Source organism: Salvelinus fontinalis, chromosome 5, assembly GCF_029448725.1.
Source record: "Salvelinus fontinalis isolate EN_2023a chromosome 5, ASM2944872v1, whole genome shotgun sequence".
Lineage (NCBI taxonomy): Eukaryota > Metazoa > Chordata > Actinopteri > Salmoniformes > Salmonidae > Salvelinus > Salvelinus fontinalis.
In genome coordinates this window covers 27,248,798-27,276,663 of record NC_074669.1, presented here as the reverse complement: position 1 = coordinate 27,276,663, position 27,866 = coordinate 27,248,798, and the positions used below count along the sequence as shown (strand labels likewise).

The window sequence follows — 27,866 nt, the reverse complement described above, 5'->3', positions numbered from 1 at the left end:
CAACTAGATTACCTGGTTAAATAAAGGTGAAATAAAAATAAATAAGTAAACCTGACAAACCGGCTGAGGCCGGAGAGCCTGATGAGCCGGCTGAGACCTCCCCAGTTGCCTCGGTCGAGGCACGGGAACCTGTTCACCAGCTGAGGCATGGGAGCCTGACAATCCCGCTGAGGTATGGAAACCTGTCGGTTCGGACACCCGGACCCGACATCACCTCCAACAAAAAAAAATAAAACACACCCCCTGATGCTTCCCTTTGTTGAGGCGTCATTCTGTAACGATGTGCACTGAGAGTTGTGAAACAAGTTCAGGGAGTGAGTGTTTTAATAAATAAAGACAACATAATACAAAATAAGAAACATGAACAACGCACAGACATGACACAGGAACAGAAACAATGACGCCTGGGGAAGGAACCAAAGGGAGTGACACATATAGGGGAGGTAATCAAGGAGGTGATGGAGTCCAGGTAAGTCGGATGATGCGCAACATTGGTGACAGGTGTGCACCACAACAAGCAGCCTGGTGACCTAGAGGCCGGAGAGGAGGCACACGTGACACTTGGCAAGCAACATTTACCATTAACTAGCTAGCTTTGGCAATTAAATGATATCTAACACATAGCTACATGTCATTAACTCAGAGCTTTAATATCCAAAACAATTCTTATCTTGGTCAGTCACACTGCATGTTGTGTTGTCAAACTAAATGAGTAGCTAGCTTACTAGCTGTTTTACCTACTATAGCTCGGTAAAAACACTTGTTTGCAGGCAGTTGAAGAAAATATCTTCTGATTATATAATCACATAAAAGGCCATTATCCATGAGAAAGATGTTTGGCGCTGACATCTGCAAAATATTCAAAATTGCAATGACTGCTCTGTCAGTTTGAGGTGGCTGGGGGCTTGGCTCAGGAACATTTCAAATTGCGATTGACAGTTCGGGAGAAATTTGTTCTTGGTTCGTTTTTCTCTTTTCGAAATAAACATTACTACTATGTTTCATAAGTGGCCTCAATAGCTGTATAGTTATGTTTTACTTTTGCATGCAAATCCCACTTTGGGAACCTAATGCCAAGGTACCAGATGTCAATAGACTCAACATTACAATTCAGCATGATACATGTGGTGCAAAAATATATTTAATTTACATATATGTTTTTATATTTTTACATACAGTGATGTGCTCAAGTTATACATTTAATCAATATATTCTGGACATATATGTAAATATATTTTTAATTCCCCCGCATATATGTACATACATATTTTCTCTGGGTACTCACATTTTTTGTCTGGGTAAGTACATTGACCATCCGTTCTGTTATACAGCCAGACCTAAACCATGCCTCTCTTATCTCGCTTCAGCCAATGGGGAGTGGAGGAGGCTCGGTTTAGGAATAACTTTCACATTTTAATAGTGCTAGAGAGCAAGCAAGCGAATATCACTCAGATGCATGCCACTACACTGACGGGAGTATAAGAAAGCATTGCACTGACTCGAGTGCACAGTGCTCCAAGTGAGTCTCTCCAAGCAAATGTAAAAATCTATTAGAAAAGAGGACCATTTGGCTTTTTTTTGATGAGGAGGAGAAAGCAACCAGGTATTAGGGTTTGCATGCATTGTTTATTCTATGGAACATCATAAATAACTTATTTTATCCCTGGAAAAAAACAAGATTCACCTGCAGAAGGTGAAATTTGTTTTCCTTCGGTGGAACGAGCGACACGCGCTTGTTCGACTGTCTGGTGCGCTGTGTTGCCTTCTCCTTCCTTTGGATTCCTTTGGATACATCATCGAGGGTACCCACTGGAGGTATGATGCAGTGAGAGTGGGATCCAGCCATTCAGGTAGATGTCGCTCACTTTGCTCATTCATCAACTTTCCGTGGCCTTATAGCGTATGCGCATCTGACCCAGTGAAAATAGATTTTTCTCGTTTGGTCTCCATCTCATGCGCGTTCTCCTGTGCATTGTGCTGATAACAACTTCACCGTCTGGTCTACCAGGGAGACATTGTAACAACTTCAGTGATCAGCTTAGTACAACACAGCTTGCAGAATCAGGTAAACAATTATTTACTAATGTGTGAAAATACAATAGCCTATTAAATGCAGTCAATTTGACACCTGTGTAGAAAAGGCTATTTACCTAATTATTAGACTGTGTATTGATGGGAAAACATTGAACATTTACAGTACACATTATACTAAAGTATTTAAATTGCATCGTGGTAATTCAGGAGATCATCTTAAAAGGAGATCATTTTAAAAGCCTACTTGATTATTGAAAAATGGCAGGAAGACTACAGTAAAGCAGAAGGTCAAGAAATAACAAGCTCCTGAACCTACAGTATTTCACTAAGATCACACACAAACACACACGCAGTGACAACGTGTTAGCCTCTGTTTATTATTCTCATTCCAACACACACTCATCCCTCTCTCTAACATCTAGCCATCCTTTCTGTCTCCATTCTTTCCTCCAGGACACTGGGAGAGAAGTTTGGGGAGAATGAAGAGTCGTCGGGTGCGGGGGAAGCATGAGTGGCCGGTGTATCACTGTTAGACGGGCGGCTCTGATGGTTCTATGGGAGTGTACAACTCTAAGCCTCCTCCAGTGCTGGGTGGTAGTGGCGGCGGCCGCGGGGGCCAGCCGTACTGGGGTTGGGGCCGCTGCAGATGCAGGGGGCTCCAGCAATGCAACGGGGCCCTTTGCCTGGCTCCTGTCTGACAAAGGGCCCTTTCATCACTCCCAGGAGTTTTCTGACTTTACGGAGCGCTACCAGCAAGGATTCACCACCAAGTACACAATATACAGGTGAGTCTGGCTGAGGGGATTAATTAAAGATGGCTGCAAGGTTAAGTGATATATGTGTGAGATCATCGAGAGTTTGTTGAGCAGCAAGGTTCAGTGTAAAATTGACACTATGCTTTAGAGATACCAGTAAAGGTGAAATTGCTGCATGTGAGATTGCCAGCATGTTTGTATTACAAAACAAATTGGTTTAGCCTTGCACCTACCTAAGCTGGCATGTACCTCTAGTTTCAAAATAATGGGAAGGGCGAGGCAGTTTGCAAAGTCTAACAGAGTAGCCTCATATATCGTACCTCACAACCAGTGGCCTTTATCAATAACATGTACTGCTCTGACTACTGACAAGGTCAGGGGTTGAATACTGGGGTTGTTTGATGTAGTGAGTGCTGTACGCTTTGTCTCCTGTCCATACCCATAGTTTGTAGTTGTTTTTTTCCATTCAGGTGCAGGGCGTGTTCATGGGTGTTTGTGCGATGTGTCCCAGGTGCGATTGTGTGTGCGTGTGCCAGGTCATATGAATAGTGTTGAGTGTGATGTTGTTGTGCATGGCATAGCTGGAACAGTATAGTGGATGATACCAACTGAAGGGTCCTAATTGACACACACTGGTGTTTGGCAGCCGGCTAAGGTGACACGGCCAGGCACAGATGGGGAATGTAACACTGCGCTGGTTACTCTGATCTCTCTGTCTATCTGATCAGTATATTTATCCGTCTGTCTTTCTGTCTCCCTCCCCGTTCTCTGGCTCTGTGTACCTTCCCCAACACACACTCTCTGTCTTACACTCTCACACTCTCGTGAATATTCTCCAGTGTTCCACTGACCTTTTTAAGGTGGGACCAGGGAAATGGAGTCAAGAGGAGTGTGATAGTGTTAACTCTCCCTCTCGCTCTGTCTCAGTGCCTTACTCCCCCCTGCTGGTGACTCTTAGCGCAGAGAACATTGGTGCCTCTGCCGACTCTGGAAGTGAAAGAGGAATAGTGTCTTAGCATTGCAACACCTCAGTGATTCTCATCCCTTATTGGGGATAAACTCTCCCTTCTCATGTCATAAACATAGGTATTTTAAGATAAGAAGTAGTACAGACTCTGAATTAACCATAGGAGTTGAATATTACTATGTAATATGTGCTTTTACATATTATATTATCTGTCTTTTGTATCCACATTGTTGTGTTGTTATGTTTGTGGTTGAGCCTATATAATGTGAGATAAAGGCACCCTGAATCGACCAAAGCTTTGAATGGAATATTATTGATGACATTCCTCACCCAGTCCAGGGATAGCGTAGTAGCTGTGGATATTTGTCGAGAGCAGGGATTACTTTGTTGCTGTGACAGATTAGCTTTGTGACTGTCGGCCAAAACATGCCAATTCCTATACCATACAAATGTACAACATTGGTAGAATTAACCAAGAGCTACTGTATTTAATTTCCTTTTATTTGTGTACATATCACCACACTTTAATTCGGACCATCCACTGGTTAATTGTGACCTTGACTCTGGTTGATCTAAGAAGGGATTGCGTGTAATTGGGGAGTAATTGCTGTTTAATTAGATACACAACCATGTTTGTTAGGAAGAGGCATTATTTCCTTGAACTATTTTGTTTCACTATCAGTACTTTGGGGTTCATGTTTTGCTTTCAACATCATTCATTTTGTTTGAAATACTAAGAATTTTGTCATCGACTTCAGAAATCTTGCTTGATATTAATGGCACAAACGTAACTCACTCACTAGAGGATTGCACCATATAATAACACAGTTACTCTATTAAACTATTACTCCTACCACAGTTTCAGTAAAGAGCTACGATATGTGGCTGGAGAAATGCAACCACTCTCAAATCCATAGACTACACTATTGGATGCAAGGACTGACCATCCATGATATAAACATTTTAGTTTTCACCATGTTTGTAGGCTGGTTGTTTACATCTACTTTGTTTGTAAACATTGAAGTAAAACAAGCTTATATTTGGGGTTCTGATGGGGTATGAAAGTTTAACTAAACTCATGAGGCATTTATGTATTTTTTCTTCAAGAAGCAATGGGTTGATATTATTATCAGCTAATGCCTACCATTGTGATGCCGAGTTGTCATAATGCTTCAGCAATTGTACATTACACCGGGGCGTCAGTAGGCACAATTTAAGTAACCTAATATATGTCCCTTTAACTGCCCTGAATGCTTTTACTGATCCTACAGCTATTGTATGCAGTAATCATGTGCCTAGATGTACTGTTAGCACTAAGCCGGTGTGCCCTAGGAGGAAGTCCACTGTGAGCAGCTCACCCTGCACTAACATAAAAAACATGAGCACATCTACTGCTGCTGAGCTTCCCAGTAAAGCAATGAAAGCAAGTAAGCATCCCAGAAGAAAAGTGCTCAGAATTGCTCACATTAATATATGTAGCTTAAAAAACAAGGTTCATGAAATCAATAATTTGCTAGTAACAGATGACATTCATATTCTGACTATCTCTGAAACTCACTTAGATAATATCTACTGACAATATAGTGGTGGCAATACAAGGTTATGACATTTATAGAATATATATATATATGCCAATGGTGGAGGTGTTGCTGTTTTATATTCAGAACCACATTCCTGCAAAGATTAGAGAGGATCTCATGTCAAATACTGTTGAAGTAATATGGCTACAGGTTAATCTGCCTCACCTAAAGCCCATTCGGGTGGGAAGCTGCTATAGACCAACATGTGCTAACAGTCAGCATCTAGGTAATATGTGTGAAATGCTTGATAAAGTGTGTGATATCAACAGAGAGGTATATTTTCTGGGTGATTTAAATATTGATTGGCTTTCATCAAGCTGCCCACTCAAGAAAAAGCTTCAAACTGTAATTAGTGCCTGCAACCTGGTTCAACCTGAACCTGGTTCAACCTGAACCTGGTTCAACCTGAACCTGGTTCAACCTGAACCTGGTTCAACCTGAACCTGGTTCAACCTGAACCTGGTTCAACCTGAACCTGGTTCAACCTGAACCTGGTTCAACCTGAACCTGGTTCAACCTGAACCTGGTTCAACCAACCTGCCTGCATCCTGGTTCAGTCAACCTACCAGGGTAGTTACAAACAGCACAGGAATGAAATCATCAACATGAATTGATCACATCTTTACTAATGCTGCAGAAATTTGCTTGAAAGCAGGGTCCAGATCCATCGGATGTAGTGATCACAATATAGTAACCATATCTAGGAAAACCAAAGTTTCAAACGCAGGGCCTAATATAGTAAATAAGAGGTCATACAGTTTTGTAGGCATTCCTATGTTACTAAAGAATATATGTTGGTCCGTGGTGAGTAAAGATGAGCAAACAGGCACTGCACTTGACACATTTATGAAATTGATTATTCCAGTTGCTAATACAGTGCCTTGCAAAAGTATTCAACCCCCTTGGCGTTTTTCCTATTTTGTTGCATTACAACCTGTAATTTAAATGGATTTTAATTTGCATTTCATGTATTGAACATACACAAAAAAGTCCAAATTGGTCAAGTGAAATGAAAAAAAAATACTTGTTTCAAAACATTCTTAAAAAATAACAAACGGAAATGTGGTGCGTGCATATGTATTCACCCACTTTGCAATGAAGCTCCTAAATAAGATTTGGTGCAACCAATTGCCTTCAAAAGTCACATAATTAGTTAGATTGTACACACGTGGACTTTATTTAACCATGATCTGTCACATGATCTCAGTGTATATATACACCTGTTCTGAAAGGCCCCAGTGTCACGCCATGAACTTAGTGAGACGTTTTATTTCTCTATCTGGTTAGGTCAGGGTGTGATTTGGGTGGGTGTGGTTCCCAATCAGAGGCAGCTGTCTATCATTGTCTCTGATTGGGAATCATACTTAGGCAGCCTTTTTCCCACCTAATGTTGTGGGTAATTATTTATTTTCTGTGTGTGTTTGTGTGCGCCACGGTTGCGTCATGTTCGGTTTCTGTTTACCTGTTTTTTGTGAAGGTTTCACTTCAATAAAAGATGTGGAATTACATGCACGCTGCGCCTTGACTCATCTATGACAGGGAGTTTGAAGACAGCGATCGTGACACCCAGTGTCTGCAACACCACTAAGCAAGGAGCACCACCAAGCAAGTGGCACCATGAAGACCAAGGAGCTCTCCAAACAGGTCGGGGACATAGTTGTGGAGAATTACAGATCAGGGTTGGGTTAAAAAAAATATCAGAAACTTTGAGCATCCCACAGAGCATGATTAAATCCATTATTAAATAATGGAAAGAATATGGCACCACAACAAACCTGCCAAGACAGGACTGCCCAACAAAAGTCACAGTCCAGGCAAGGAGGGTATTAATCAGAGAGGCAACAAAGACACCGACAATAACCCTAAAGGAGCTGCAATGCTCCACAGCGGAGATGGGAGTATCTGTCCATAAGACAACTTTAAACCGTACACTCCACAGAGCTGGGCTTTACGGAAGAGTGGCCAGAAAAAAAGACATTGTTTAACCTGTCTAGGATGAGGGTGCCGCTAGCGGCACTCCCCCCCCACCCCCACTGAAAAGGCAGAGCCGCGAAATTCAAAAAAAATATTTTTTTTAAATATTTAACTTTCACACATTAAAGTCCAATACAGCTAATGAAAGACACAGATCTTGTGAATCGAGCCAACATGTCCGATTTTTAAAATGTTTTACAGGGAAGACACAATATGTAAAGATGTACATCTATTACCTAAAAACACATTAGCATAATCCACCATCTTTTATTTGTCCACCAACACCAGTAGCTATCACCAATTCGGCTAAACTAAGATATTTATAGCCCCTAACCAAGAAAAAAACTAATCAGATGACAGTCTGATAACATATTTATGGTATGGGATAGGTTTTGTTAGAAAAATGTGCATATTTCAGGTAGATGGCATAGGTTACAATTGCACCCACCGTCACAAATGGACTAGAATAACTACATAGAGCAACGTGTTTACCTACTTACTAATCATCAAACATTTCGTAAAAATACACAGCACACACTAATCGAAAGACACAGATCCTGTGAATACAGACAATATTTCAGATTTTCTAAGTGTCTTACAGCGAAAACACAATAAATCGTTATATTAGCATACCACATATGCAAACATTACCCCAGCATTAATTCTAGCCAAAGTGAGCGATAACGTCAACATCGCCAAAATATATTATTTTTTTCACTAACCTTCTCAGAATTCTTCAGATGACACCCCTGTAACATCACATTACAACATGCATATACAGTTTGTTCGAAAATGTGCATATTTAGCCACCAAAATCATGGTTAGACAATGGGGAAAGTAGCCCAGCTGGTGAGAAAATGTCCGTGCGCCATATTAGACAGTGATCTACTCGTATACATAAATACTCATAAACGTGACTAAAAAATATAGGGTGGACAGCGATTGATAGACAATTTAATTCTTAATACAATCGCGGAATTACATTTTTTAAATTATCCTTACTTTTCAATACAGTTTGCGCCAAGCGAAGCTACGTCAAAAAACATGGCGTCCTAAGCCACTAACATTTTTCGACAGAAACACGATTTATCATAATAAAAATGTCCTACTTTGAGCTGTTCTTCCATCAGTATCTTGGGCAAAGGATCCTTTCTTGGGTCTAATCGTCTTTTGGTGGAAAGCTGTCCTCTTGCCATGTGGAAATGCCAACTGCGTTCAGCATGAACTGGAAGCGTGCCCAGCGATTCACAGCGTTTCAGAAATAAATGTCCCAAAATCGCACTAAACGGATATAAATTGCTATAAAACGCTTTAAATTAACTACCTTATGATGTTTTTAACTCCTATAACGAGTCTTAACATGACCGGAGAAAGATTACTCCCAACACTAATGCTTGGAACAGGTGCGGGTCGGTGTCCTCCACGCGCATGACGCAGCTCCAAAAGAGTGACTAGCTACAGGGTTTTTTAATTTGTAGTGCCTGTGAACGCGCAATCGACCCCATTCAAATCGTCATCACGTAAAGGCATCCAGGGGAAGACGTAAGCAGTGTCCGTATACTCATAGCAATAACTGTGGCCTTTTAACTGACTCCAGATCAGGGGCCAACATTTCTGAAATCTGACTCCATGTCAGGGAAATTGGTGTAGAATGGGTTCTGTTCCACTTAGAGACAAAATTTCAACTCCTATAGAAACTATAGACTGTTTTCTATCCAATAATAATAATAATATGCATATTGTACGATCAAGAATTTTGTGGGAAGCCGTTTCAAAAATTACACGATTAGCATAAATAGTGACAACAGCGCCCCCAGCCTCAACAGGTTAACCTGTCTAGGAGGAGCGTGCCGCTAGCGGCACCCCCCCCCCACATTCCACTGAAAAGGCAGAGCCGCGAAATTCAAAAAAAATATTTTTTTAAAATATTTAACTTTCACACATTAAAGTCCAATACAGCTAATGAAAGACACAGATCTTGTGAATCCAGCCAACATGTCCGATTTTTAAAATGTTTTACAGGGAAGACACAATATGTAAAGATGTAAATCTATTACCTAAAAACACATTAGCATAATCCACCATCTTTACTTTGTCCACCAACAACAGTAGCTATCACCAATTCGGCTAAACTAAGATATTGATAGCCCCTAACCAAGAAAAAAACTCATCAGATGACAGTCTGATAACATATTTATGGTATAGGATAGGTTTTGTTAGAAAAATGTGCATATTTCAGGTAGATGGCATAGTTTACAATTGCACCCACCGTCACAAATGGACTAGAATAATTACTATGAGCAACGTGTTTACCTACTTACTAATCATCAAACATTTCGTAAAAATACACAGCATACACTAATCGAAAGACACAGATCCTGTGAATACAGACAATATTTCAGATTTTCTAAGTGTCTTACAGCGAAAACACAATAAATCGTTATATTAGCATAGCACATAGCACATAGCACGCCAGCATTGATTCTAGCCAAAGAGAGCGATAACGTAAACATCGCCAAAATATATTATTTTTTTCACTAACCTTCTCAGAATTCTTCAGATGACACCCCTGTAACATCACATTACAACATACATATACAGTTTGTTCGAAAATGTGCATATTTAGCCACCAAAATCATGGTTACACAATGACAAAAGTAGCCCAGCTGGTGAGAAAATGTTGGTGCGCCATATTAGACAGTGATCTACTCTTATACATAAATACTCATAAACGTGACAAAAAAATATAGGGTGGACAGCGATTGATAGACAATTTAATTCTTAATACAATCGCGGAATTACATTTTTTAAATTATCCTTACTTTTCAATACAGTTTGCGCCAAGCGAAGCTACGTCAAAAAACATGGCGTCCTAAGCCACTAACATTTTTCGACAGAAACACGATTTATCATAATAAAAATGTCCTACTTTGAGCTGTTCTTCCATCAGTATCTTGGGCAAAGGATCCTTTCTTGGGTCTAATCGTCTTTTGGTGGAAAGCTGTCCTCTTGCCATGTGGAAATGCCAACTGCGTTCGGGATGAACTGGAAGCGTGCCCAGCGATTCACAGCGTTTCAGAAATAAATGTCCCAAAATCGCACTAAACGGATATAAATTGCTATAAAACGCTTTAAATTAACTACCTTATGATGTTTTTAACTCCTATAACGAGTAGAAACATGACCAGAGTAATATTACTCCCTACACTAATGCTTGGAACAAGTGCGGGTCGATGTCCTCCAGGCGCATGACGTAGCAAGAAAAGACTGACTAGCTACAGGGTTTTTTAATTTATAGTGCCTGTGATTGCGCAATCGACCCCATTCAAATCGTCATCACGTAAAGGCATCCAGGGGAAGACGTAAGCAGTGTCCGTATACTCATAGAAATAACATTGGCTTTAAAACTGACTCCAGAACAGTGGCCAAAATTTCTGAAATCTGACTCCATGTCAGGGAAATTGCTGTAGAATGGGTTCTGTTCCACTTAGAGACAAAATTTCAACTCCTATAGAAACTATAGACTGTTTTCTATCCAATAATAATAATAATATGCATATTGTACGATCAAGAATTTTGTAGGAAGCCGTTTCAAAAATTACATGATTACCATAAATAGTGACAACAGCGCCCCCAGCCTTAACAGGTTAAGAAAGAAATACGCAAACACATTTGGTGTTTGTGGGAGATGTGGGCATGTGGGAGACTCCCCAAACATATGGAAGAAGGTTCTCTGAGCTTTTTGGCTATGTCTGGCGCAAACGCAACAACTCACATCACCCCGAGAACACTATCCCCACAATGAAGCATGGTGGTGGCAGGATCATGCTGTGGGGATGTTTTTCATGTTCAGAATTGAAGGAATGATGGATGGCACTAAATACAGAGACATTCTTGAGGGAAACCTGTTTCAGTCTTGCAAAGATTTTAGACTGGGACGGAGGTTCACCTTCCAGCAGGACAATGACCCTAAGCATACTGCTAAAGCAACACTCAAGTGGTTTAAGGGGAAACATTTAAATGTCTTGAAATGGTCTAGTCAAAGCCCAGACCTCAATCCAATTGAGAATTTGTAGTATGACTTAAAGATTGCTGTACACCAGTGGATCCCATCCAACTTGAAGGAGCTGGAGCAGTTTTGAAGAATGGGCAAAAATCCCAGTGGCTAGATATGCCAAGTTTATAGAGACACACCTCAAGAGACTTGCAGCTGTAATTGCTGCAAAAGGTAGCTCTACAAAGTATTGACTTTGGGGGGTGAAAAGTTATGCACACTCAAGTTTTATTTTTTTGTGTCTTATATCTTGTTTGTTGCACAATAAAAAATATTTTTAATCTTCAAAGTGGAAGGCATGTTGCGTACAAATGATACAAACTCCCCAAAAATCTATTTTAATTCCCGGTTGTAAGGCAACAAAATAGTAAATATCCCAAGGTGGGTGAATACTTTCGCAAGCCACTGTAAGCATGCAACCATTTAGAAAATGACTGTAAAACTTTTAAATCCCCATGGATTGATGAGGAATTGAAAAATTGTATGTTTGAGAGAGATGAGGCAAAAGGAATGGCATAAAAGTCTGGCTGCATAACCGATTGGCAAACATATTGCAAATTGAGAAATCATGTGACTAAACTGAATAAAAAGAAGAAGAAATTAAACTATGAAACCAAGATAAATGAAATGAAGAATAATTGTATAAAGCTTTGGAGGACCTTCAATGAAATTCCGGGATAAAAGGCTAACTCAGCTCCATCATTCATTGAAACAGATGTCTCATTCATCCCAAAACCAACTGATATTGCCAACTACTTTAATGATTTTTTTCATTGGCAGGATTAGCAAATTTAGGAATAACATACCAGCAACAAATTCTGACACTACACATCCAGGTATATCTGACCAAAGTATGATAGACAAGCATTGTAATTTTAAATTCTGTAATGTTAGTGTGGAAGAGGTGATAAATTATTGTTGTCAATCAACAATGACAAGCCACCGGGGTCTGACAACTTGGATGGAAAATGACTAAGGATAATAGCGGACGATATTGCCACTCCTATTTGCCACATCTTCATTTTAAGCCTACTAGAAGTTTTGCTTCCCTCCAAGCCTGAGGGCAAACACAAGTCATTCTGCTACCTAAGAATAGTAAAGCCCTCTTTACTGGCTCAAATAGACGACCAATCAGCCTGTTACCAACCCTTAGTTAACTTTTGGAAAAAATAGTGTTTGACCAGATACAAAGCTATTTTAAAGTAAACAAATTGACAACAAACTTTCAGCATGCTTATAGAGAAGGACATTCAACAAGCACAGCACTTACACAAATGAATGATGATTGGCTGATTGAAATTGATGATAAAAATATTGTGGGGCTGTTTTGTTAGCCTTCAGTATGGCCTTTGACATTATCGATCATAATCTGCTGCTGGCAAAACGTATGTGTTATGGCTTTACACCCCCTGCTATATTGTGGATAAAGAGTTACCTGTCTAACAGAACACAGAGGGTGTTCTTTAATGGAAGCCTCTCCAACATAATCCAGGTAGAATCAGGAATTCCCCAAGGCAGCTATCTAGGCCCATTATTTTTTTTCAATCTTTACTAATGAATTGCCACTGGCTTTGAGGAAAGCCAGAGTGTCTATGTATGCGGATGACTCAACACTATACACGTCAGCTACTACAGTGACTGAAATGACTGCAACACTTAACAAAGAGTTGCAGTTAGTTTCAGAGTGTGTGGCAAGGAATAAGTTAGTCCTAATTATTTCTAAAACTAAAATCATTGTATTTGGGCAAATGATTCACTAAACCCTAAATCTCAATTAAATATTGTCATAAATAATGTGGAAATTGAGCAAGTTGAGGTGACTAAACTGCTTGGAGTTACCCTGGATTGCAAACTGTCATGGTCAAAACATATTGATACTACTACATTAGCTAAGATGGGGAGAAGTATGTCTATGATAATGCACTGCTCTACCTTCTTGACAGCACTGTCAATAAGGCAGGTCCTACAGGCCCTAGTTTTGTTGCACCTGGACTACTGTTCAGTCGTGTGGTCAGGTGCCACAAAAAAGGATTTTGGAAAATTGCAATTGGTTCCGATCAGGCCAGCACGGCTGGCCCTTGGATGTACACAGAGAGCTAATATTAATAATATGCATGTCAATCTCTGGGTTGAAAGTGGAGGAGAGATTGACTTCATCACTGCTTGTATTCATGAGAAGTGTTGACATGTTGAATGCCCCGAACTGTCTGAACTACTGGCATACAGCTCGGACACCCATGCATGCTACTTACAAGACATGCCACAAGAGGTCTCTTTGCAGTCCCCAAGTCCTGAACAGACTATGGAAGGCGCACAGTACTAAATAGAGCCAGAACTACATGGAACTCTATTCCACATCAAGTAACTCATGCAAGCAGTAAAAATAAGATTTCAAAAACAGATTTCAAAAACATCTTATGGAACAGCGGAGACTGTAAAGCAACACACACATAGGTGCATACACACACACACATGATAGCATACACACTATACACATGTAACGGATGTGAAATGGCTAGCTAGCTAGCGGGTACGCGCTAGTAGCATTTCAATCAGTTACGTCACTTGCTCTGAGACTTAAGTAGTGTTGCCCCTTGCTTTGCAAGGGCCGCGGCTTTTGTGGAGCGATGGGTAACGACGCTTCGTGGTTGACTGTTGTTGATGTGTGCAGAGGGTCCCTGGTTCGCGCCCGTGTCGGGGCGAGGGGACGACGTAAAGTTTATACTGTTACATTGGTGCCGTGACCCGGATCACTGGTTGCTGCGGAAAAGGAGGAGGTTGAAAGGGGGGTGAGTGTAACGGATGTGAAAAGGCTAGCTAGTTAGCGGGTACGCGCTAGTAGCATTTCAATCAGTTACGTCACTTGCTCTGAGACTTAAGTAGTGTTGCCCCTTGCTTTGCAAGGGCCGCGGCTTTTGTGGAGCGATGGGTAACGACGCTTTGTGGTTGACTGTTGTTGATGTGTGCAGAGGGTCCCTGGTTCGCGCCCGTGTCGGGGCGAGGGGACGACGTAAAGTTTATACTGTTACACACACATGCACGTGGATTTTGTACTGTATATATGTGGTAGTGGTGGAGTAGGGGCCTGAGGGCACACAGTCTGAATCTATTGTAATGTTTTTAAAACTGTATAAACAGCCGTAATTTTGCTGGACCCCCGTAAGAGTAGCTGCTGCCTTGGCTAATGGGGACCCATAATAAATACAAATACAAAATGTATATGTTTAAAAAAATATTATGTAGAAACTAAGGATTGCCCCTTTAACAGGCAGTCACCTTCATATAGCAGAACTGCACTACAAAAGTATGTGGACACCTGCTCGTCGAACAGCTCATTCCAAAATTGGTGGCTATAACAGCCCAGTCTTTTGGGAAGGCTTTCCACTAGATGTTGGTACATTGCTGTGGGGACTTGGTTCCATTCAGCCACTCAAGTATTAGTGAGGTTGATCACTGATATTGCTGCCAGAGGCAGTTTGGATCTCGATAGTGAGTGTTGCAACCGAGGACAGATAATTTTTATGCGCTAGGCGCTTCAGCACTCGATGGTCTCGTTCTGTGAGCTTGTGTAGCCTACCATTTCTCTTCTGAGCCGTTGTTGCTCCAATACTTTTCCACTTCACAATAACAATACTTATCGTTGACCAGGGCATCTCTAGCCGGGCAGAAATTTGACGAACTGACCTGTTGGAAAGTTGGCATCCTATGATGGTGCCACGGTGAAAGTCACTGCGTCAGTATGGGCCATTCTACTTAAAATGTTTGTCTATGGAGGCTGCATGGCTGTGTGCTTGATTTCATACACCTGTCAGCAAGGAGGTGGCTAAAGTAGCCGAATCCACTAATTTGAAGGGGTGTCCACATTTTGGCCATGTAGTGTATGTCTCCATTTGAATCTGATCCATTAACCTGACCCACAAAATGTATTCATTGCACTGTTCTGTGAATGTCCCGCAAAATTGTTCCCTTGTCTCGCATTTGGACATTTTAGATGTGGTCACCCTAATTCTACCAGTGGAAACATTGTTTCTGCCAAATATTAACACCATCTTTTCACATGTGAGGAGAATAACATTATTTCACATTCATATGTGAAAATCACATGTGGAAATGTATATCTGCAATTCCACAGTTTTTTGACATGTAAAATGGCAAATGTGATTTTCAGGGGGGGAAAACATGTTATTCTCCTCGCCTATGAAAAGGTGGTGCTAACAGGTGAACTCTTTTTTCACTGTTTTAAATTTAAGCTCGACATGTGAAAACAACTTTTTTTTTTTTATTAGGGATGTCCTTCTACGGCAACAACCACTCCTCATTGCCTATATAATATAATAGTATATTGTCTTTCAAGAGGGACATGATTTTCACAGACTCCTTAAAATCACGAAACATCGTCACACATCCAGTTTCCAGTCACACATCCAGTTTCCAGTCACATAACATTTACTGCTTTAAATGGTTAATATGTAGACTCATGATGTACATGTGAGAGCATGACCTCTTCTCTGCCTCAGGACAGTCACAGTAGCGTTTCCCTGTAGCTCGGGGAGTCGTGACAAGGAGCTCATAGAGCACAGGGCTTATTGTTTCTGACAAGTGCGTGATGGCGGAAGTTATATGGGGCAGAGGTCCGTGGTGGTGTCTCCGCTGCCATGTCCACAGCCATTGCCTGTGTGTGTGTTTGTTTGTGGAGCAGAGGTCCGTGGTAGCGTTTATTCCAGAGCCTGTGCTTTGTGTCGGTGGTGACAGAGCTTTCATTCTCAGGGACAGCTGAGTGAGGAGTGTTGATGGCACACTGATCCAGAAATGTAGCCCATACCATACATTCATTCTTTGTAACAATTAGGTCTTTCATTGCTTTAAACTAGTACCTAGTTCATCTTGATCATGTGTTGTTCCTTATCAATCAATCAATCAAACGTATTTATAAAGCCATTTTTATATCAGCCGATGTCACAAAGTGCTATACAGAAACCCAGCCTAAAACCCCAAACAGCAAGCAATGCAGATGTAGAAGCACGATGGCTCGGAAAAATATCCTAGAAAAGGTAGGAACCTAGGAAGATACCTAAAGAGGAACCAGACTCTGAGTGGTGGCCAGTCCTCTTCTGGCTGTGCCGGGTTGAGATTATAACAGTACATGGCCAAGATGTTCAAATGTTCATAGATGACCAGCATGGTCAAATAATAATAATAATCGCAGTGGTTGTAGAGGGTGCAACAGGTCCGCACCTCAGGAGTAAATGTCAGTTGCCTTTTCATAGCTGAGCATTCAGAGTTAGACAACAGGTGTGGTGGAGAGAGAGAGTCAAAAACAGCAGGTCCGGGACAAGGTAGCACATCTGGTGAACAGGTCAGGGTTCCATAGCGGCAGGCAGAACAGTTGAAACTGGAGCAGCAGCACGACCAGGTGGTCTGGGGACAGCAAGGAGTCATCAGGCCAGGTAGTCCTGGGTGATGGTCCTCTGGGAGGGGAGGAAAAGGGAGAGAGAATTAGATGGAGCATACTTAAATTCACACAGGACACCAGATAAGACAGGAGAAATACTCCAGATAAAACAGACTGACTCTAGCCTCCCGACACATAAACTATTACAGCATAAATACTGAAGGCTGCGACAGGAGGGGTCGGGGGACATTGTTGCCCCGTCCGACGATACCACCGGACAGGGCCAACCAGGCAGGATATAACCCCACCTACTTTGCCAACCACAGCCACCATACCACTAGAGAGATATCTCCAACCACCAACTTACTACCCTGAGACAAGGCTGAGTATAGGCAACAAAGACCTTCCCCACGGCACGAACCCGAGGCGGGCGCCAAACCCGGACAGGAAGATCATGTCAGTGACTCGACCCACTCAAGTGACGCACACTCCTTGGGACGGGTTGGAAGAGCGCCAGTAAGCCAGTGACTCATCCCGCGTAATAGGATTAGAGGCAGAGAATCCCGGTGCAGAGAGGGGAACTGGCCAGTTAGAGACAGCAAGGGTGGTTCGTCGCTCCAGTGCCTTTCCGTTCATCTTCACATCCCTGGGCCAGACTACACTCAATCATAGGACCTACTGAAGAGATGAGTCTTCAATAAAGATTTAAAGGTTGAGACCGAGTCTGCGTTTCTCACATGGATAGGCAGACCATTCCATAAAAATGTTGCTCTAAAGGAGAAAGCCCTGCCTCCAGCTTTTTGCTTAGAAATTAAAGGGACAATTAGGAGGCCTGCGTCTTGTGTCTGTAGCATAAGGTATGTACGCTGGGCACTTGAATGGAGGCACTTGAATTTGAGGTGGAATTTTGACAATTGGCTGCCCCCTCAAGCGCCCCTGATCAGCTACTACACCACCCGCGGCACCCCAGTCACCAGCTCATAGCGTTGCTGCAGTCCCCCCCCACTCCCTTTCCGCTTCTCCCGAAGTTCACTCCACTATCCTTGGTAGCTATGGTGATGTGTGTGCTTATATGGGATTTATCCAATTGTGAAACATTAATAAAAATGAATCTGACAACAAAAAAAAAAGCTAATTTGTGTGTGACAAAGACGATTAGTGATTAAGGCAGTAGCCTAACCTAGCCTGTTAACGTTAGCTGTCTACTACTAGTCGATAACATTTGAGCTAAAGGTAATCTATGGAGATTTGAAATAATTTGCTACCATGTCTAAGAGACAAAAATTATCAGGAAGCGAATAGTTAAAAAAAACTATGAGTAAAGAGGCACAATCTCTAAACCCAAGAAATTCGCTGGTGAAATGTATCAGTGTGCAGCAATGTCCATCAGCCTGTCTGGAGAATGACAAGCCTTCTAGGACAGGCCATTCATTTGCCAAGAACGACAAGCCCCTGTTCGCTGATTCTAGCAGCGAAGAGGGCAAACCGGAGGACTCTGAGCCATGCACTTCCACCGATGATGACAGCTCTCTGGCTGGACAAGAACAGGTGGTTGCACCAGGCCTAGCCACACCTTCAAACAATGCCGGCGAAGACCCTACTATCTTGACAAAATCCTCCAGCCCCTTCTAAATTCCTTAATTTTTTACAAGAGTCAAATACTTTCTGTGGCACACAACAAACTTCACGTCAGGATAGGCAACCAAAATTAAGAATTAATGTATGTGTGTTATATTAAACATAGAGGAGGGAGTAAAATGTAGGCAAGCAATAAACATTTCAGAACAACTTCTAGTTGAATAAGACATGGGAGAGATGACAAATTTTGGCAGAGACATTTATTTATACACTTGAAACAAATAGCCAAACCGAAAACTGCAGACATTACTAGTGCCTCCCCCGCGATCAAACCGCCATAAAAAAAAAATGAAACGCAGCCTAACGTGATCATTGACAGCTGCCTTGAAGGACACAAATAAAAAATGGGAGGGGTTCTGGCAGGGGGGAGATTTTCAGCACTACACCGGCCCTGTATGTACCGCAGGACCAAATCGTAGAAATAGGTAGGAGCCTGCCAATGTAATGCTTTGTAGGTTAGCAGTAAAACCTTGACATCAACCCTAGCCTTCTCTCTTTCTAGTTACATGGCAAAAATACAGATTGAGGCCTTCAATCAAACTGAGGACAGAGAAATATGTGTGCACCAGACTGGTCAAGGTTTTTTGCATACATGGCTGTGAGAGGTAAGTTACACAAAAAAATGTTTTAGGTTGTTTGGATGACCCACTTGCTGAGTTACAGGCATTGGGTCAAAAGTTGGGTTCTTTTCTGTAAATACAGCAAGGTTAGGCTATGGATATTTGACCCACCCAGTGGGTTAATTCTCCCGCCACCAGTGTGTGAAGTCCACCAGAATGCTATTCTAGTTCTAGTTAGTATGACTGAAAAGTGGAAAGCGGCTAACGTTATTTCGACAGACAAATGGTGTTTTGGCTGACTGAAAACGGTAAGTAAAAAACTTTACTAATTATGAATTTTATTCGGGTTAAATAGGTTGTCTTATCATAATTAGGTTGCTAGCTTACGTTAGCTTGAGAGTCAGATAGTTAACTAATGAGCCATTTTCTATGCTAATGTCTCTGGCTGTGTTAACGTTAGCTAGCTAGCTAAGGTTAGCCTCAAGACCATGCTCGTGTAGCACGTTTACTGAAGTGTTGTGGCAGAATATAACAAATGCACGGTTTTTGACGACATTTGGCTAGCTAGCTAATTATGTCAGTGTTCACTCGATAGCTATGTTACCTAGCTAAGCTAGCTGGCAAGCTATGTTACCTAGCTAGAGTTGACTTATTCTCCATATGGGTTAATTTAACCAAGCTATTTGGCAGGCCTATATCGTGCTTGCATGGTGATTGATTGAGTTAGTTAGAGTTACTGTACTGGTTTTCTGACAGTGGCAGCTGTGAAGTTAAGGAGGATGGATGCAAATTCTGTTAGCTAGCTAACGCTAGTTTACCTTAAATTTGATGTAGCCAAGTTAGTTTAGCTAACTATGTTTCTAACATTCATTTATTTCTGTACTTAAATGCAGAGGTCAAGGCCAATGAATGGACAGCTTTTCAAAGATACACTGAATGAGTCGAACCTGGTCTCTTTGTTTCCAAAGTTTGAGGGTAAGTAAAACTGAAAAAATCCTTTTAGAGAGGAGACAGAAGGGGGAAACAGATTTTCATTGACCCTGTGTTAAACAGCATCTACATCTTCCACATTGTCATCGATAACCAATAGTACAACCTTAATGGAAACTTAAAAGACTTAACTTCAACAAAGCCTCTTGCACGGAACCCAAACCGGTTGCGCGCGTGCGCTATCGTGCATAAATTTATTTTGCCCCCCCCCACACCAAACGCGATCACGACACGCAGGTTAAAATATCAAAACAAACTCTGAACCAATGACATTAATTTGGGGACAGGTCGAAAAGCATTAAACATGTATGGCAATTTAGCTAGTTAGCTTGCACTTGCTAGCTAACGTTAATTTGTCCTATTTGGCTAGCTTGCTGTTGCTAGCTAATTTGTAATTGGGATATAAACACTGAGTTGTTATTTTACCTGAAATGCACAAGGACCTCTACTCCGACAATTAATCCACACATAAAACGGCCAACCGAATCGTTTCTAGTCATCTCTCCTCCTTCCAGGCTTTTTCATTGTTTAATTTATATGGTGATCGCATCTAAACTTTCATTGTATTACCACGACTACTGGCAAAACAGTTTGTCTTTCAATCACCCACGTGGGTATAACCAATGAGGAGATGGCACGTGGGTACCTGCTTCTATAAACCAATGAGGAGATGGGAGAGGCAGGATTTGCAGCGCTATCTGCGTCAGAAATAGGAATGAGTTCTATTTTAGCCCTTGGTGTCGCAGACGCTCGTTGGCGTGCAAGCAGTGTGGGTGCAATAATTGAATAACATGGATTTCTACATTTATTTTGCGACGCTCGCGCATGTCTGGTCAGCATGTCAGAACCTTGCAGCCACTTTGGGACTAGATACATTACATGCACAGCTACCCAAGATAGTCCGGCCATTTTACCATCCTGCTTTATTGGTCATTTGCACAAATATTCTTTCACAGTGACCAACCTGACACGCAACACACATATCACAGGCTGGGAGCAGCTCATAAGCACATAGGGGTAAACTGCCTTGCTCAAGGGAACAACAGCAGTAGGTAGTGTAGAGATATTGTAGTTGGTAACTCTCTGGCTGACGGATCACTCCCTGCAGATTTCCCCACAGGCAGCTCAGGGGTTTGAAAAGGGGACTGCCTTTTCAAACTGATAGTTCGTTGTTTCGAATCCCGAGCCAGCAAGTTGGAAAAATATGCCGTTCTACCCTTGAGCAAGGCAGTTAATTTAGTTGGGGTTATTTGGAGGGTGGTCATTGAGGGGGGGATACGGAAGCAGGGATTTATTATGGTGGGATGGGGACCACGCCCAGAGCCTGAGCCGCCACCGTGGACAGATGCCCACCTAGATCCTCCCCTAGACTTTTGGTGGTGCGTCCGGAGTTCGCACCTTGAGGGGGGGGTTCTGTCACGTTCCTGACCTGTTTTCTGTTATTTTTGTATGTGTTTAGTTGGTCAGGACGTGAGTTGGGGTGGGCATTCTATGTTTTGTGTTTCTATGTTTAGGTTGTTTGTAATTAGCCTTATATGGTTCTCAATCAGGGACAGGTGTTTGACGTTTTCCTCTGAGAACCATATAAAGGTAGGCTGTTCACACTGTTTGTTTGTGGGTGGTTGTCTCCTGTGTCTGTGTATGTGCACCACACGGGACTGTTTCGTTTTGTCGTTCGTGTATGTAGTCTGTTCCTGTTCGTGAGTTCTTCGTGTATTTATGTAAGTTCCATGTTCAGGTCTGTCTACGTTGTTTTGTTATTTTGGTAATCCTTTTCAAGTGTTTATCGTGTTTCGTCTTTTCTTTAATAAATTCGGTATGTCAAACTTTCATGCTGCGCTTTGGTCCAATCCCTACTCCTCCTCTTCATCCGAAGAGGAGGAGGACGACCGTTACATCCTTTTAAGCATTTGAGTACAGTTAAATAGTTAAGACACACACACACATGTGTTCTAAGGCACTGCATCCCCAGTGCAAGAGGTGTCCCTACAGTCCCAGGTTCGAATCAAAGCTCTATCACATCCGGCCGTGATTGGGAGTCCCATAGGGCACAATTGGCCCAGCGTCGTCTGGGTTTGGCCTGGGCAGGCCATCATTGTAAATAAGAATTTGTTCTTAACTGACTTGCCTAGTTAAATAAAGGTTACACACACAAACACACACCACACTAACCCAAAAATTATTTTGTTGCCATTTACGTATGTCCGCATTACCACTAAAGCATAATCAAAAACAATTTTTCACTTACTTGCTGTGCTGTTTCGTTATTTCTTCAGTCATTTCATTCTCAACCAGGATTTCTATGGTACGCCTTTTGGGTCTTTGCGTGTCAAAAAAGATATGTGTCAGATAAGCTTGAAGACCAATCAGGATCTGATTATGACTGCACATCACATAATAATTTAACGCGTTCATACATTTTTTACATAGTTATTACACATTGATTACACTTTCACTCGTATTTCATATGTTACACCGATTCATTGATACATATGCTGTCATGTTGGTAAAGTTCTCGAGCACCTACAGTGCTGGTCATTAAAGCTAGCTAGCTCATGGATGCAAGCAATGTTCTTCCCCAAAAACATAGCAAAACGACATCAGTTTCAGTAGCTATAGTTAGCTAGCTAACTGTATAGCTAGGTGTCATCATCTAAAATAACCCTAATTTATAAGACGGTTCTTATTTGATTAATGGCGGTTGGACCCATCTGTGAAGCTAGCCACAATAAGGATTAGCCACAATAGTGGACGTTGCGGTTAGCCTTCAAAATAAAAGTATGGCATAATTCTACTATTTGTATTCATTTGCATCCTTGTCAATTACAAACTTTTATTTTAATGTAATATTTTATAATAATTTGTAAATGGTTTTTATTGTGTTTTTATTTTTGTAATGTTTTTTTATTTTCTCTGGTTTGAGTCCTGTCATTGTTTGGATTTGGGCTGTGTGTGAATGTGGGTGTTTGAGTGAGAAAGACACAGAGGAGAGCCAACCATTAAAAGCACAGCCCCCTTCATTATCAACGCAGTGTGCCGACAACATCAAAGAGCCTTTTTGCCATTAAATTCCCATGAACCGAATACAAAAACAAATAAGTTAAATGGGTTTCCAACACATTTTCAACTCTACTGATGGTTTTGTCACAAGCTGGTCTTAACACATGCGCTTTAGCCATCGTCTCGCACATACAGTGGGGTTAGTCTATCTACATTATGAGATTCTTATGGATAAAAGTGATTTATTATTTGTATTTGTCAAACGGCATCCAAGCATCAATCATCAAATCACCAGAATAAGACCCTTAATATTTATTGGAAATCACCTTGCACATTCAACTTGAACATCACCATCCTGTGAAGTTCACCATAATTTATTTAATCTAGCCTAATAAACTGCATGCTTTCCCGAGTCATAGTGAGAGGATCACACAACATATCATTGCTTGACTCCACGTTTATTTCGATATGATGGTTATTATATTAATATTTGCGCATAAAGGAGTTTAAAAAAATGTATCCACCATGTCTAATGAACAAATTGTCTGTAGGCATTTATAAAATTGTACTGGCATTTCAGTCCGGTCATACATTTTTTTTATTGCATTAAGTACTTCATGAAATGATTTGCTGGAAATGTGGTTAGTGTTGTGTAAATGAACCTATGAGCCCCAGCCCCAAATTAATGGAAGATGTAGGCATAAAAAGGGATTGGGTGTTGATTAATGTAAATCTCTATAAAATATACAAAATAAATTGTGTATGTGTGAAAGCATTGTCAGTGTGCCTCCATGCTTTGCATTAGTCCTCAAATTCTAAAATCAATTGATTTCTCTGACAGGTTGGAACCAACATGGTTGAGACCAACATGGTTGAGTACCTCCAGGTGGAGGTGACCAGACAGTGTTGGTTTATTGGGGACTGCTCACAGATGTTTACAGTCATTAGTGAACCGGCATTGGACCAAGGTACTGTACACTGCTTGGGGCACTAGATGTGTGCTTCAAGTCCTATTATGTGATTGATATCAACTTTGCCACTGCCCTATTATGGGAATTCCTACAGACCATGGTGTATCAGCTGCCAGGAACAGAATCCCCTGCAGTAAGACTGTAGGGAGAATGTTTTTTTCCACTGAACAATAGTGGATAAGTATCTGCTCTTGTATATAGTGTGAGAAGTGACAGGAGGAAGCACAGCCCTCTGGCTGATGTGCTCCTGTGAATTAATAGATCGATGGATGGGCCATGAATGTCTCATTCCAATGTTAATATGCTCTTAAGGCACTATTTATAGCTCTGTTAAATTGACTTTTAGTTTGTTTAGTACATTTGTGCCTAATTTTTGCCTACAGTACTGTATGTGGCTCATTTATTCAACTACTGAAGCGTGTTCTGGTACGCTTTCATTCTATCACAACAATTATTTTTTTAAGTACGTACAAATGTTACATTTTGTGGATTTTGAAAAGTGCTTTATGAATGAAATACAGTTAAATAATGAGTTGTTAGTCCATGTTCTTAGAGTGACCTTCAAATGTAATATTTGACACTTGTTCTGTGTAACAATGTTTTAACTCGACTCAAATGTAGACCATTATTGTATGGCAAAATAGCATGGTGTGTGTGCTGTCACCTAAAATGGCCGAAGTGTGTCAGTGAATCTCTATGGATTAGCTCTGGCACTGTCTGAGAGACAGATCTGTGTTAATACCACTTAAAACAGACAGTGTCACTTTGTTTTTCTCAGATTGCAATCTGAGTATGCACATCAAGTTCAACGGAGGTTTAGTCTGATGTTTAGACTGTTTGCTTCATTAAATAATATAAATACATTTTAATCAATCCTATCTTCTGAAATAATACATATTTAGACAATAGGGCCTTGTTTCAATGTACCATTTAAAAAGTGTATATATTCTTGTACATTTTCTGACGTCATGTAATTTCTGAAATACAGGCAATACAATGTTGAATTTCAATTAATTAATTTCTATTTTGTTTGTGTGTGTAGGAAAGGGAGGGGTGGGATGTTAGAGAGGCAAATATGAAAGCAAAATTGAAATTAGAATGACACTGAAAATAACCCAAGGTTTACATAAATTACACAGCTGCTGGGCAATCCCCCAACCTAATGTGCTGGGTTTATGTCACAACCCAATACACTGGGTTGCAATATAGTCCAATTTACCCAGCAGTTGGGCCAAGTGCTCAACCCAAGGCACTGGGTTAGACGCAAAACCCAAACCCGCTCGGTTGAATTAACCCAATGTTGCATTTGTCCAATATTGACACAGCACTGGGTTGTCGAAATTACCCAAATTAGGTTCTTTTTAACCCAGCATTTTTTTTTGTAATAATAATTCATTTTGGAAAAATAATATAATTTGCCATATTAGGCGTAACTCCAATCTCTACTTTTTTTTAAATTCCAAAATCAGTAATTGTTTTCAGTATCCTAATTTTCTTTTGTTTTTCTTATTGTTTCAGTGCATGCGTTCAACAAGCATTGAAAGAATGACTTCTCCAAAGTTCAATCAAAACGGAATTGTTCTGAACTGGTTTTTGATTTAGTTTTTCTTTTAATTATTACAATTGTGTTAATTATCTTTTAAACTTCAATTGGTTAATCTATTGCTCAGTTATCACTTGACTCATGTAAATAATGATGTAGTTGTCCGAAACATCCTAAGGTCAACATCCCCATAATGTTCACATTTCTCACGTGTAAATGTTGTAGCTGCATTAAAATATTAAACAATTTAGTTGGGAAATATCCAGTCTTTGCAATTTTCTTCATGACAATGCTGATGATTTCAAATTATATTGGATTTATTTGTATCTGTTAAAGACATTGAATACATGTTGTTTAGTGCATTTACTACATTTAGTATGTTTCTCTGTGAATTAAGTTCATTTAAAGTTGTGAGTTGGTTTATGTAGATACATTTCAATGTTCTACACACAGTAACCAAAAACCTGATCTAATGTGTATATTCATACTGAGTGTGCAGCAAACAGATTGTACTAATCGACCTGGCCCTACTGGTTTTGACTTGCAGAGGTTGCTTTTCTTATCAGGTTACGAGAATTAATGCAGCAGGTTAGGATAATTAGGTTAAGGTTTGGGAAAGTTAAAATGCTAACAATGTCCCAGACGCGACTCGAACCTATCGAACCTAACCTATCTGCCTGAGAACAGACATGTATTTTAGTGGAAAAGTCGCATAAATATTTTTGAGCAGCTGCTAGGTATGTACTAATTCTATATACTATACACTTCTATATCCCTACTACCGGTTTTCTAACTAGCTAGCTAACGTTAGCTTGTTTGGATTGTGTTAGCTAACAGTATAGCCAAGCTGACATGTTGGTCTGTTGCGTTTATCTTTCTTGCTGGTAAAATAATCAGTGATATTGTAGCTTTAGAGCAAATCATTTTAGTATTAACAACATGCAGAAATCCATATGTGTGTTTCTTTGGAAAGGCTACTTAACCGGTGGGTGCATGACATTTGTGACATGGTGCTAACGCCATGCCATGGTATTAGTGGCTATTAGTGGAAAGTGGTTGTAGGCTTCACTGGACAAAAATACAGTTCGTCAAGGGAGGGAGCGAGAGTTTAGCTATGTTGAATACACCTTTAGTTTGTCAGCAGGCACGGACTGACATATTGCCTTGGGATGTATAGTTTTTTGGTGATTCTGTAGTTGGAATGAGAGGAATGGAAGCTCTCATATGAAACGGGAATGGTGCTTGCTAACGTTAGCTATAGAGCAGAGATGGCGAACTCCATTGGACACCTTTCTCTAAATATCTCTGCATAACATTAGCTCTATTCTTTGTCTGATTTAGCAAAAGTGTAGTGGAATATTCCCCTTATGCTTTTGTTATCCTTATTAGTCCATTAAATTAATTATTTCAGCAGCAACAGGCACAGACTGATTTTTTACCCTGCAGGATATTAAAGTTAACTTTTATTTTCGTTTTCTGCAGATTGTGTAGTTAGCTTGCTAGCATTATTCAGAGCGATGGTCGTGGCATTTTCCCGCGTGAGTTGAATTTTCCTCATGCTTTTGCTAATCTTTCAGAAGTGATCCTTATCCAACAATAAATTAGGCAATGTTAAATGAATGATTTCTGAAACATCAGGCACAGACTGATATTTTATTTAGCCTTGTAGTCTATAATTATTATTTTTAGATTGTGTGGATGGCATGAGTTGCATGGTAACGTATAGCTTGATAGTTCTTTTGGTGTGTGCATGCAATTTGGTGGCTGGGGGTAGTGTAATTTTCATATTGCAGGCTGGCTGGTAGCTGGAAGTACAGTTGAAGTTGGAAGTTTACATACACCTTAGCCAAATACATTTCAGCTCTGTTTTTCTCAATTCCTGACATTTAAAAATTCCCTGTCTTAGGTCAGTTAGGATCACCACTTTATTTTAAGAATGTGAAATGTCAGAATAATAGGAGAGAATTAATTATTTCAGCTTTTATTTCTTTCATCACATTCCCAGTATGTCAGAAGTTTACATATACTCAATTAGTATTTGTTAGCATTGCTGTTAAATTGTTTAACTTGAGTCAAACGTTTCAGGTAGCCTTCCACAAGCTTCCCACGATAAATTGGGTGAATTTTGTCCCATTCCTCCTGACAGAGCTGGTGTAACTGAGTCAGGTTTGTAGGCCTCCTTGCTCGCACATTCTTTTTCAGTTCTGCCCACAAATTTTCTAGAGGATTAAGGTCAGGGCTTTGTGATGGCCACTTCAATACCTTGACATTGATGTCCTTAAGCCATTTGCCACTTTGTAAGTATTGTAACAACCCTGGGTTTATAAGCGCGGAAATCGACTCTGCCGCACGAGCATGCTTTTGCGGCAGTCGAGAGCGCGCTGGACTTCGGGCTGGAAGGTCGAGCG

At 40.8% G+C, this 27,866-nt stretch overlaps 1 protein-coding gene across 3 annotated transcripts in view; it reads left to right on the top strand.

Moving 5' to 3' along the window:
* The first annotated feature begins 1,387 nt into the window (after nt 1-1,387).
* Nucleotides 1,388-27,866, top strand: part of LOC129855424 (BMP/retinoic acid-inducible neural-specific protein 3-like) — a 110,863-nt gene continuing 84,384 nt past the window's right edge. Inside the window, exons 1-3 of one of the 3 annotated variants that reach the window (XM_055923075.1) lie at nt 1,388-1,850; nt 2,009-2,065; nt 2,488-2,819. In XM_055923075.1, the coding sequence (XP_055779050.1) occupies nt 2,542-2,819 (278 nt within the window). In that variant the 5' untranslated portion in view covers nt 1,388-1,850; nt 2,009-2,065; nt 2,488-2,541. Of the gene's footprint in view, nt 2,066-2,487; nt 2,820-27,866 lie in introns of all 3 variants that reach the window. The other 2 variants (XM_055923076.1, XM_055923077.1) reach the window with 2 other exon arrangements.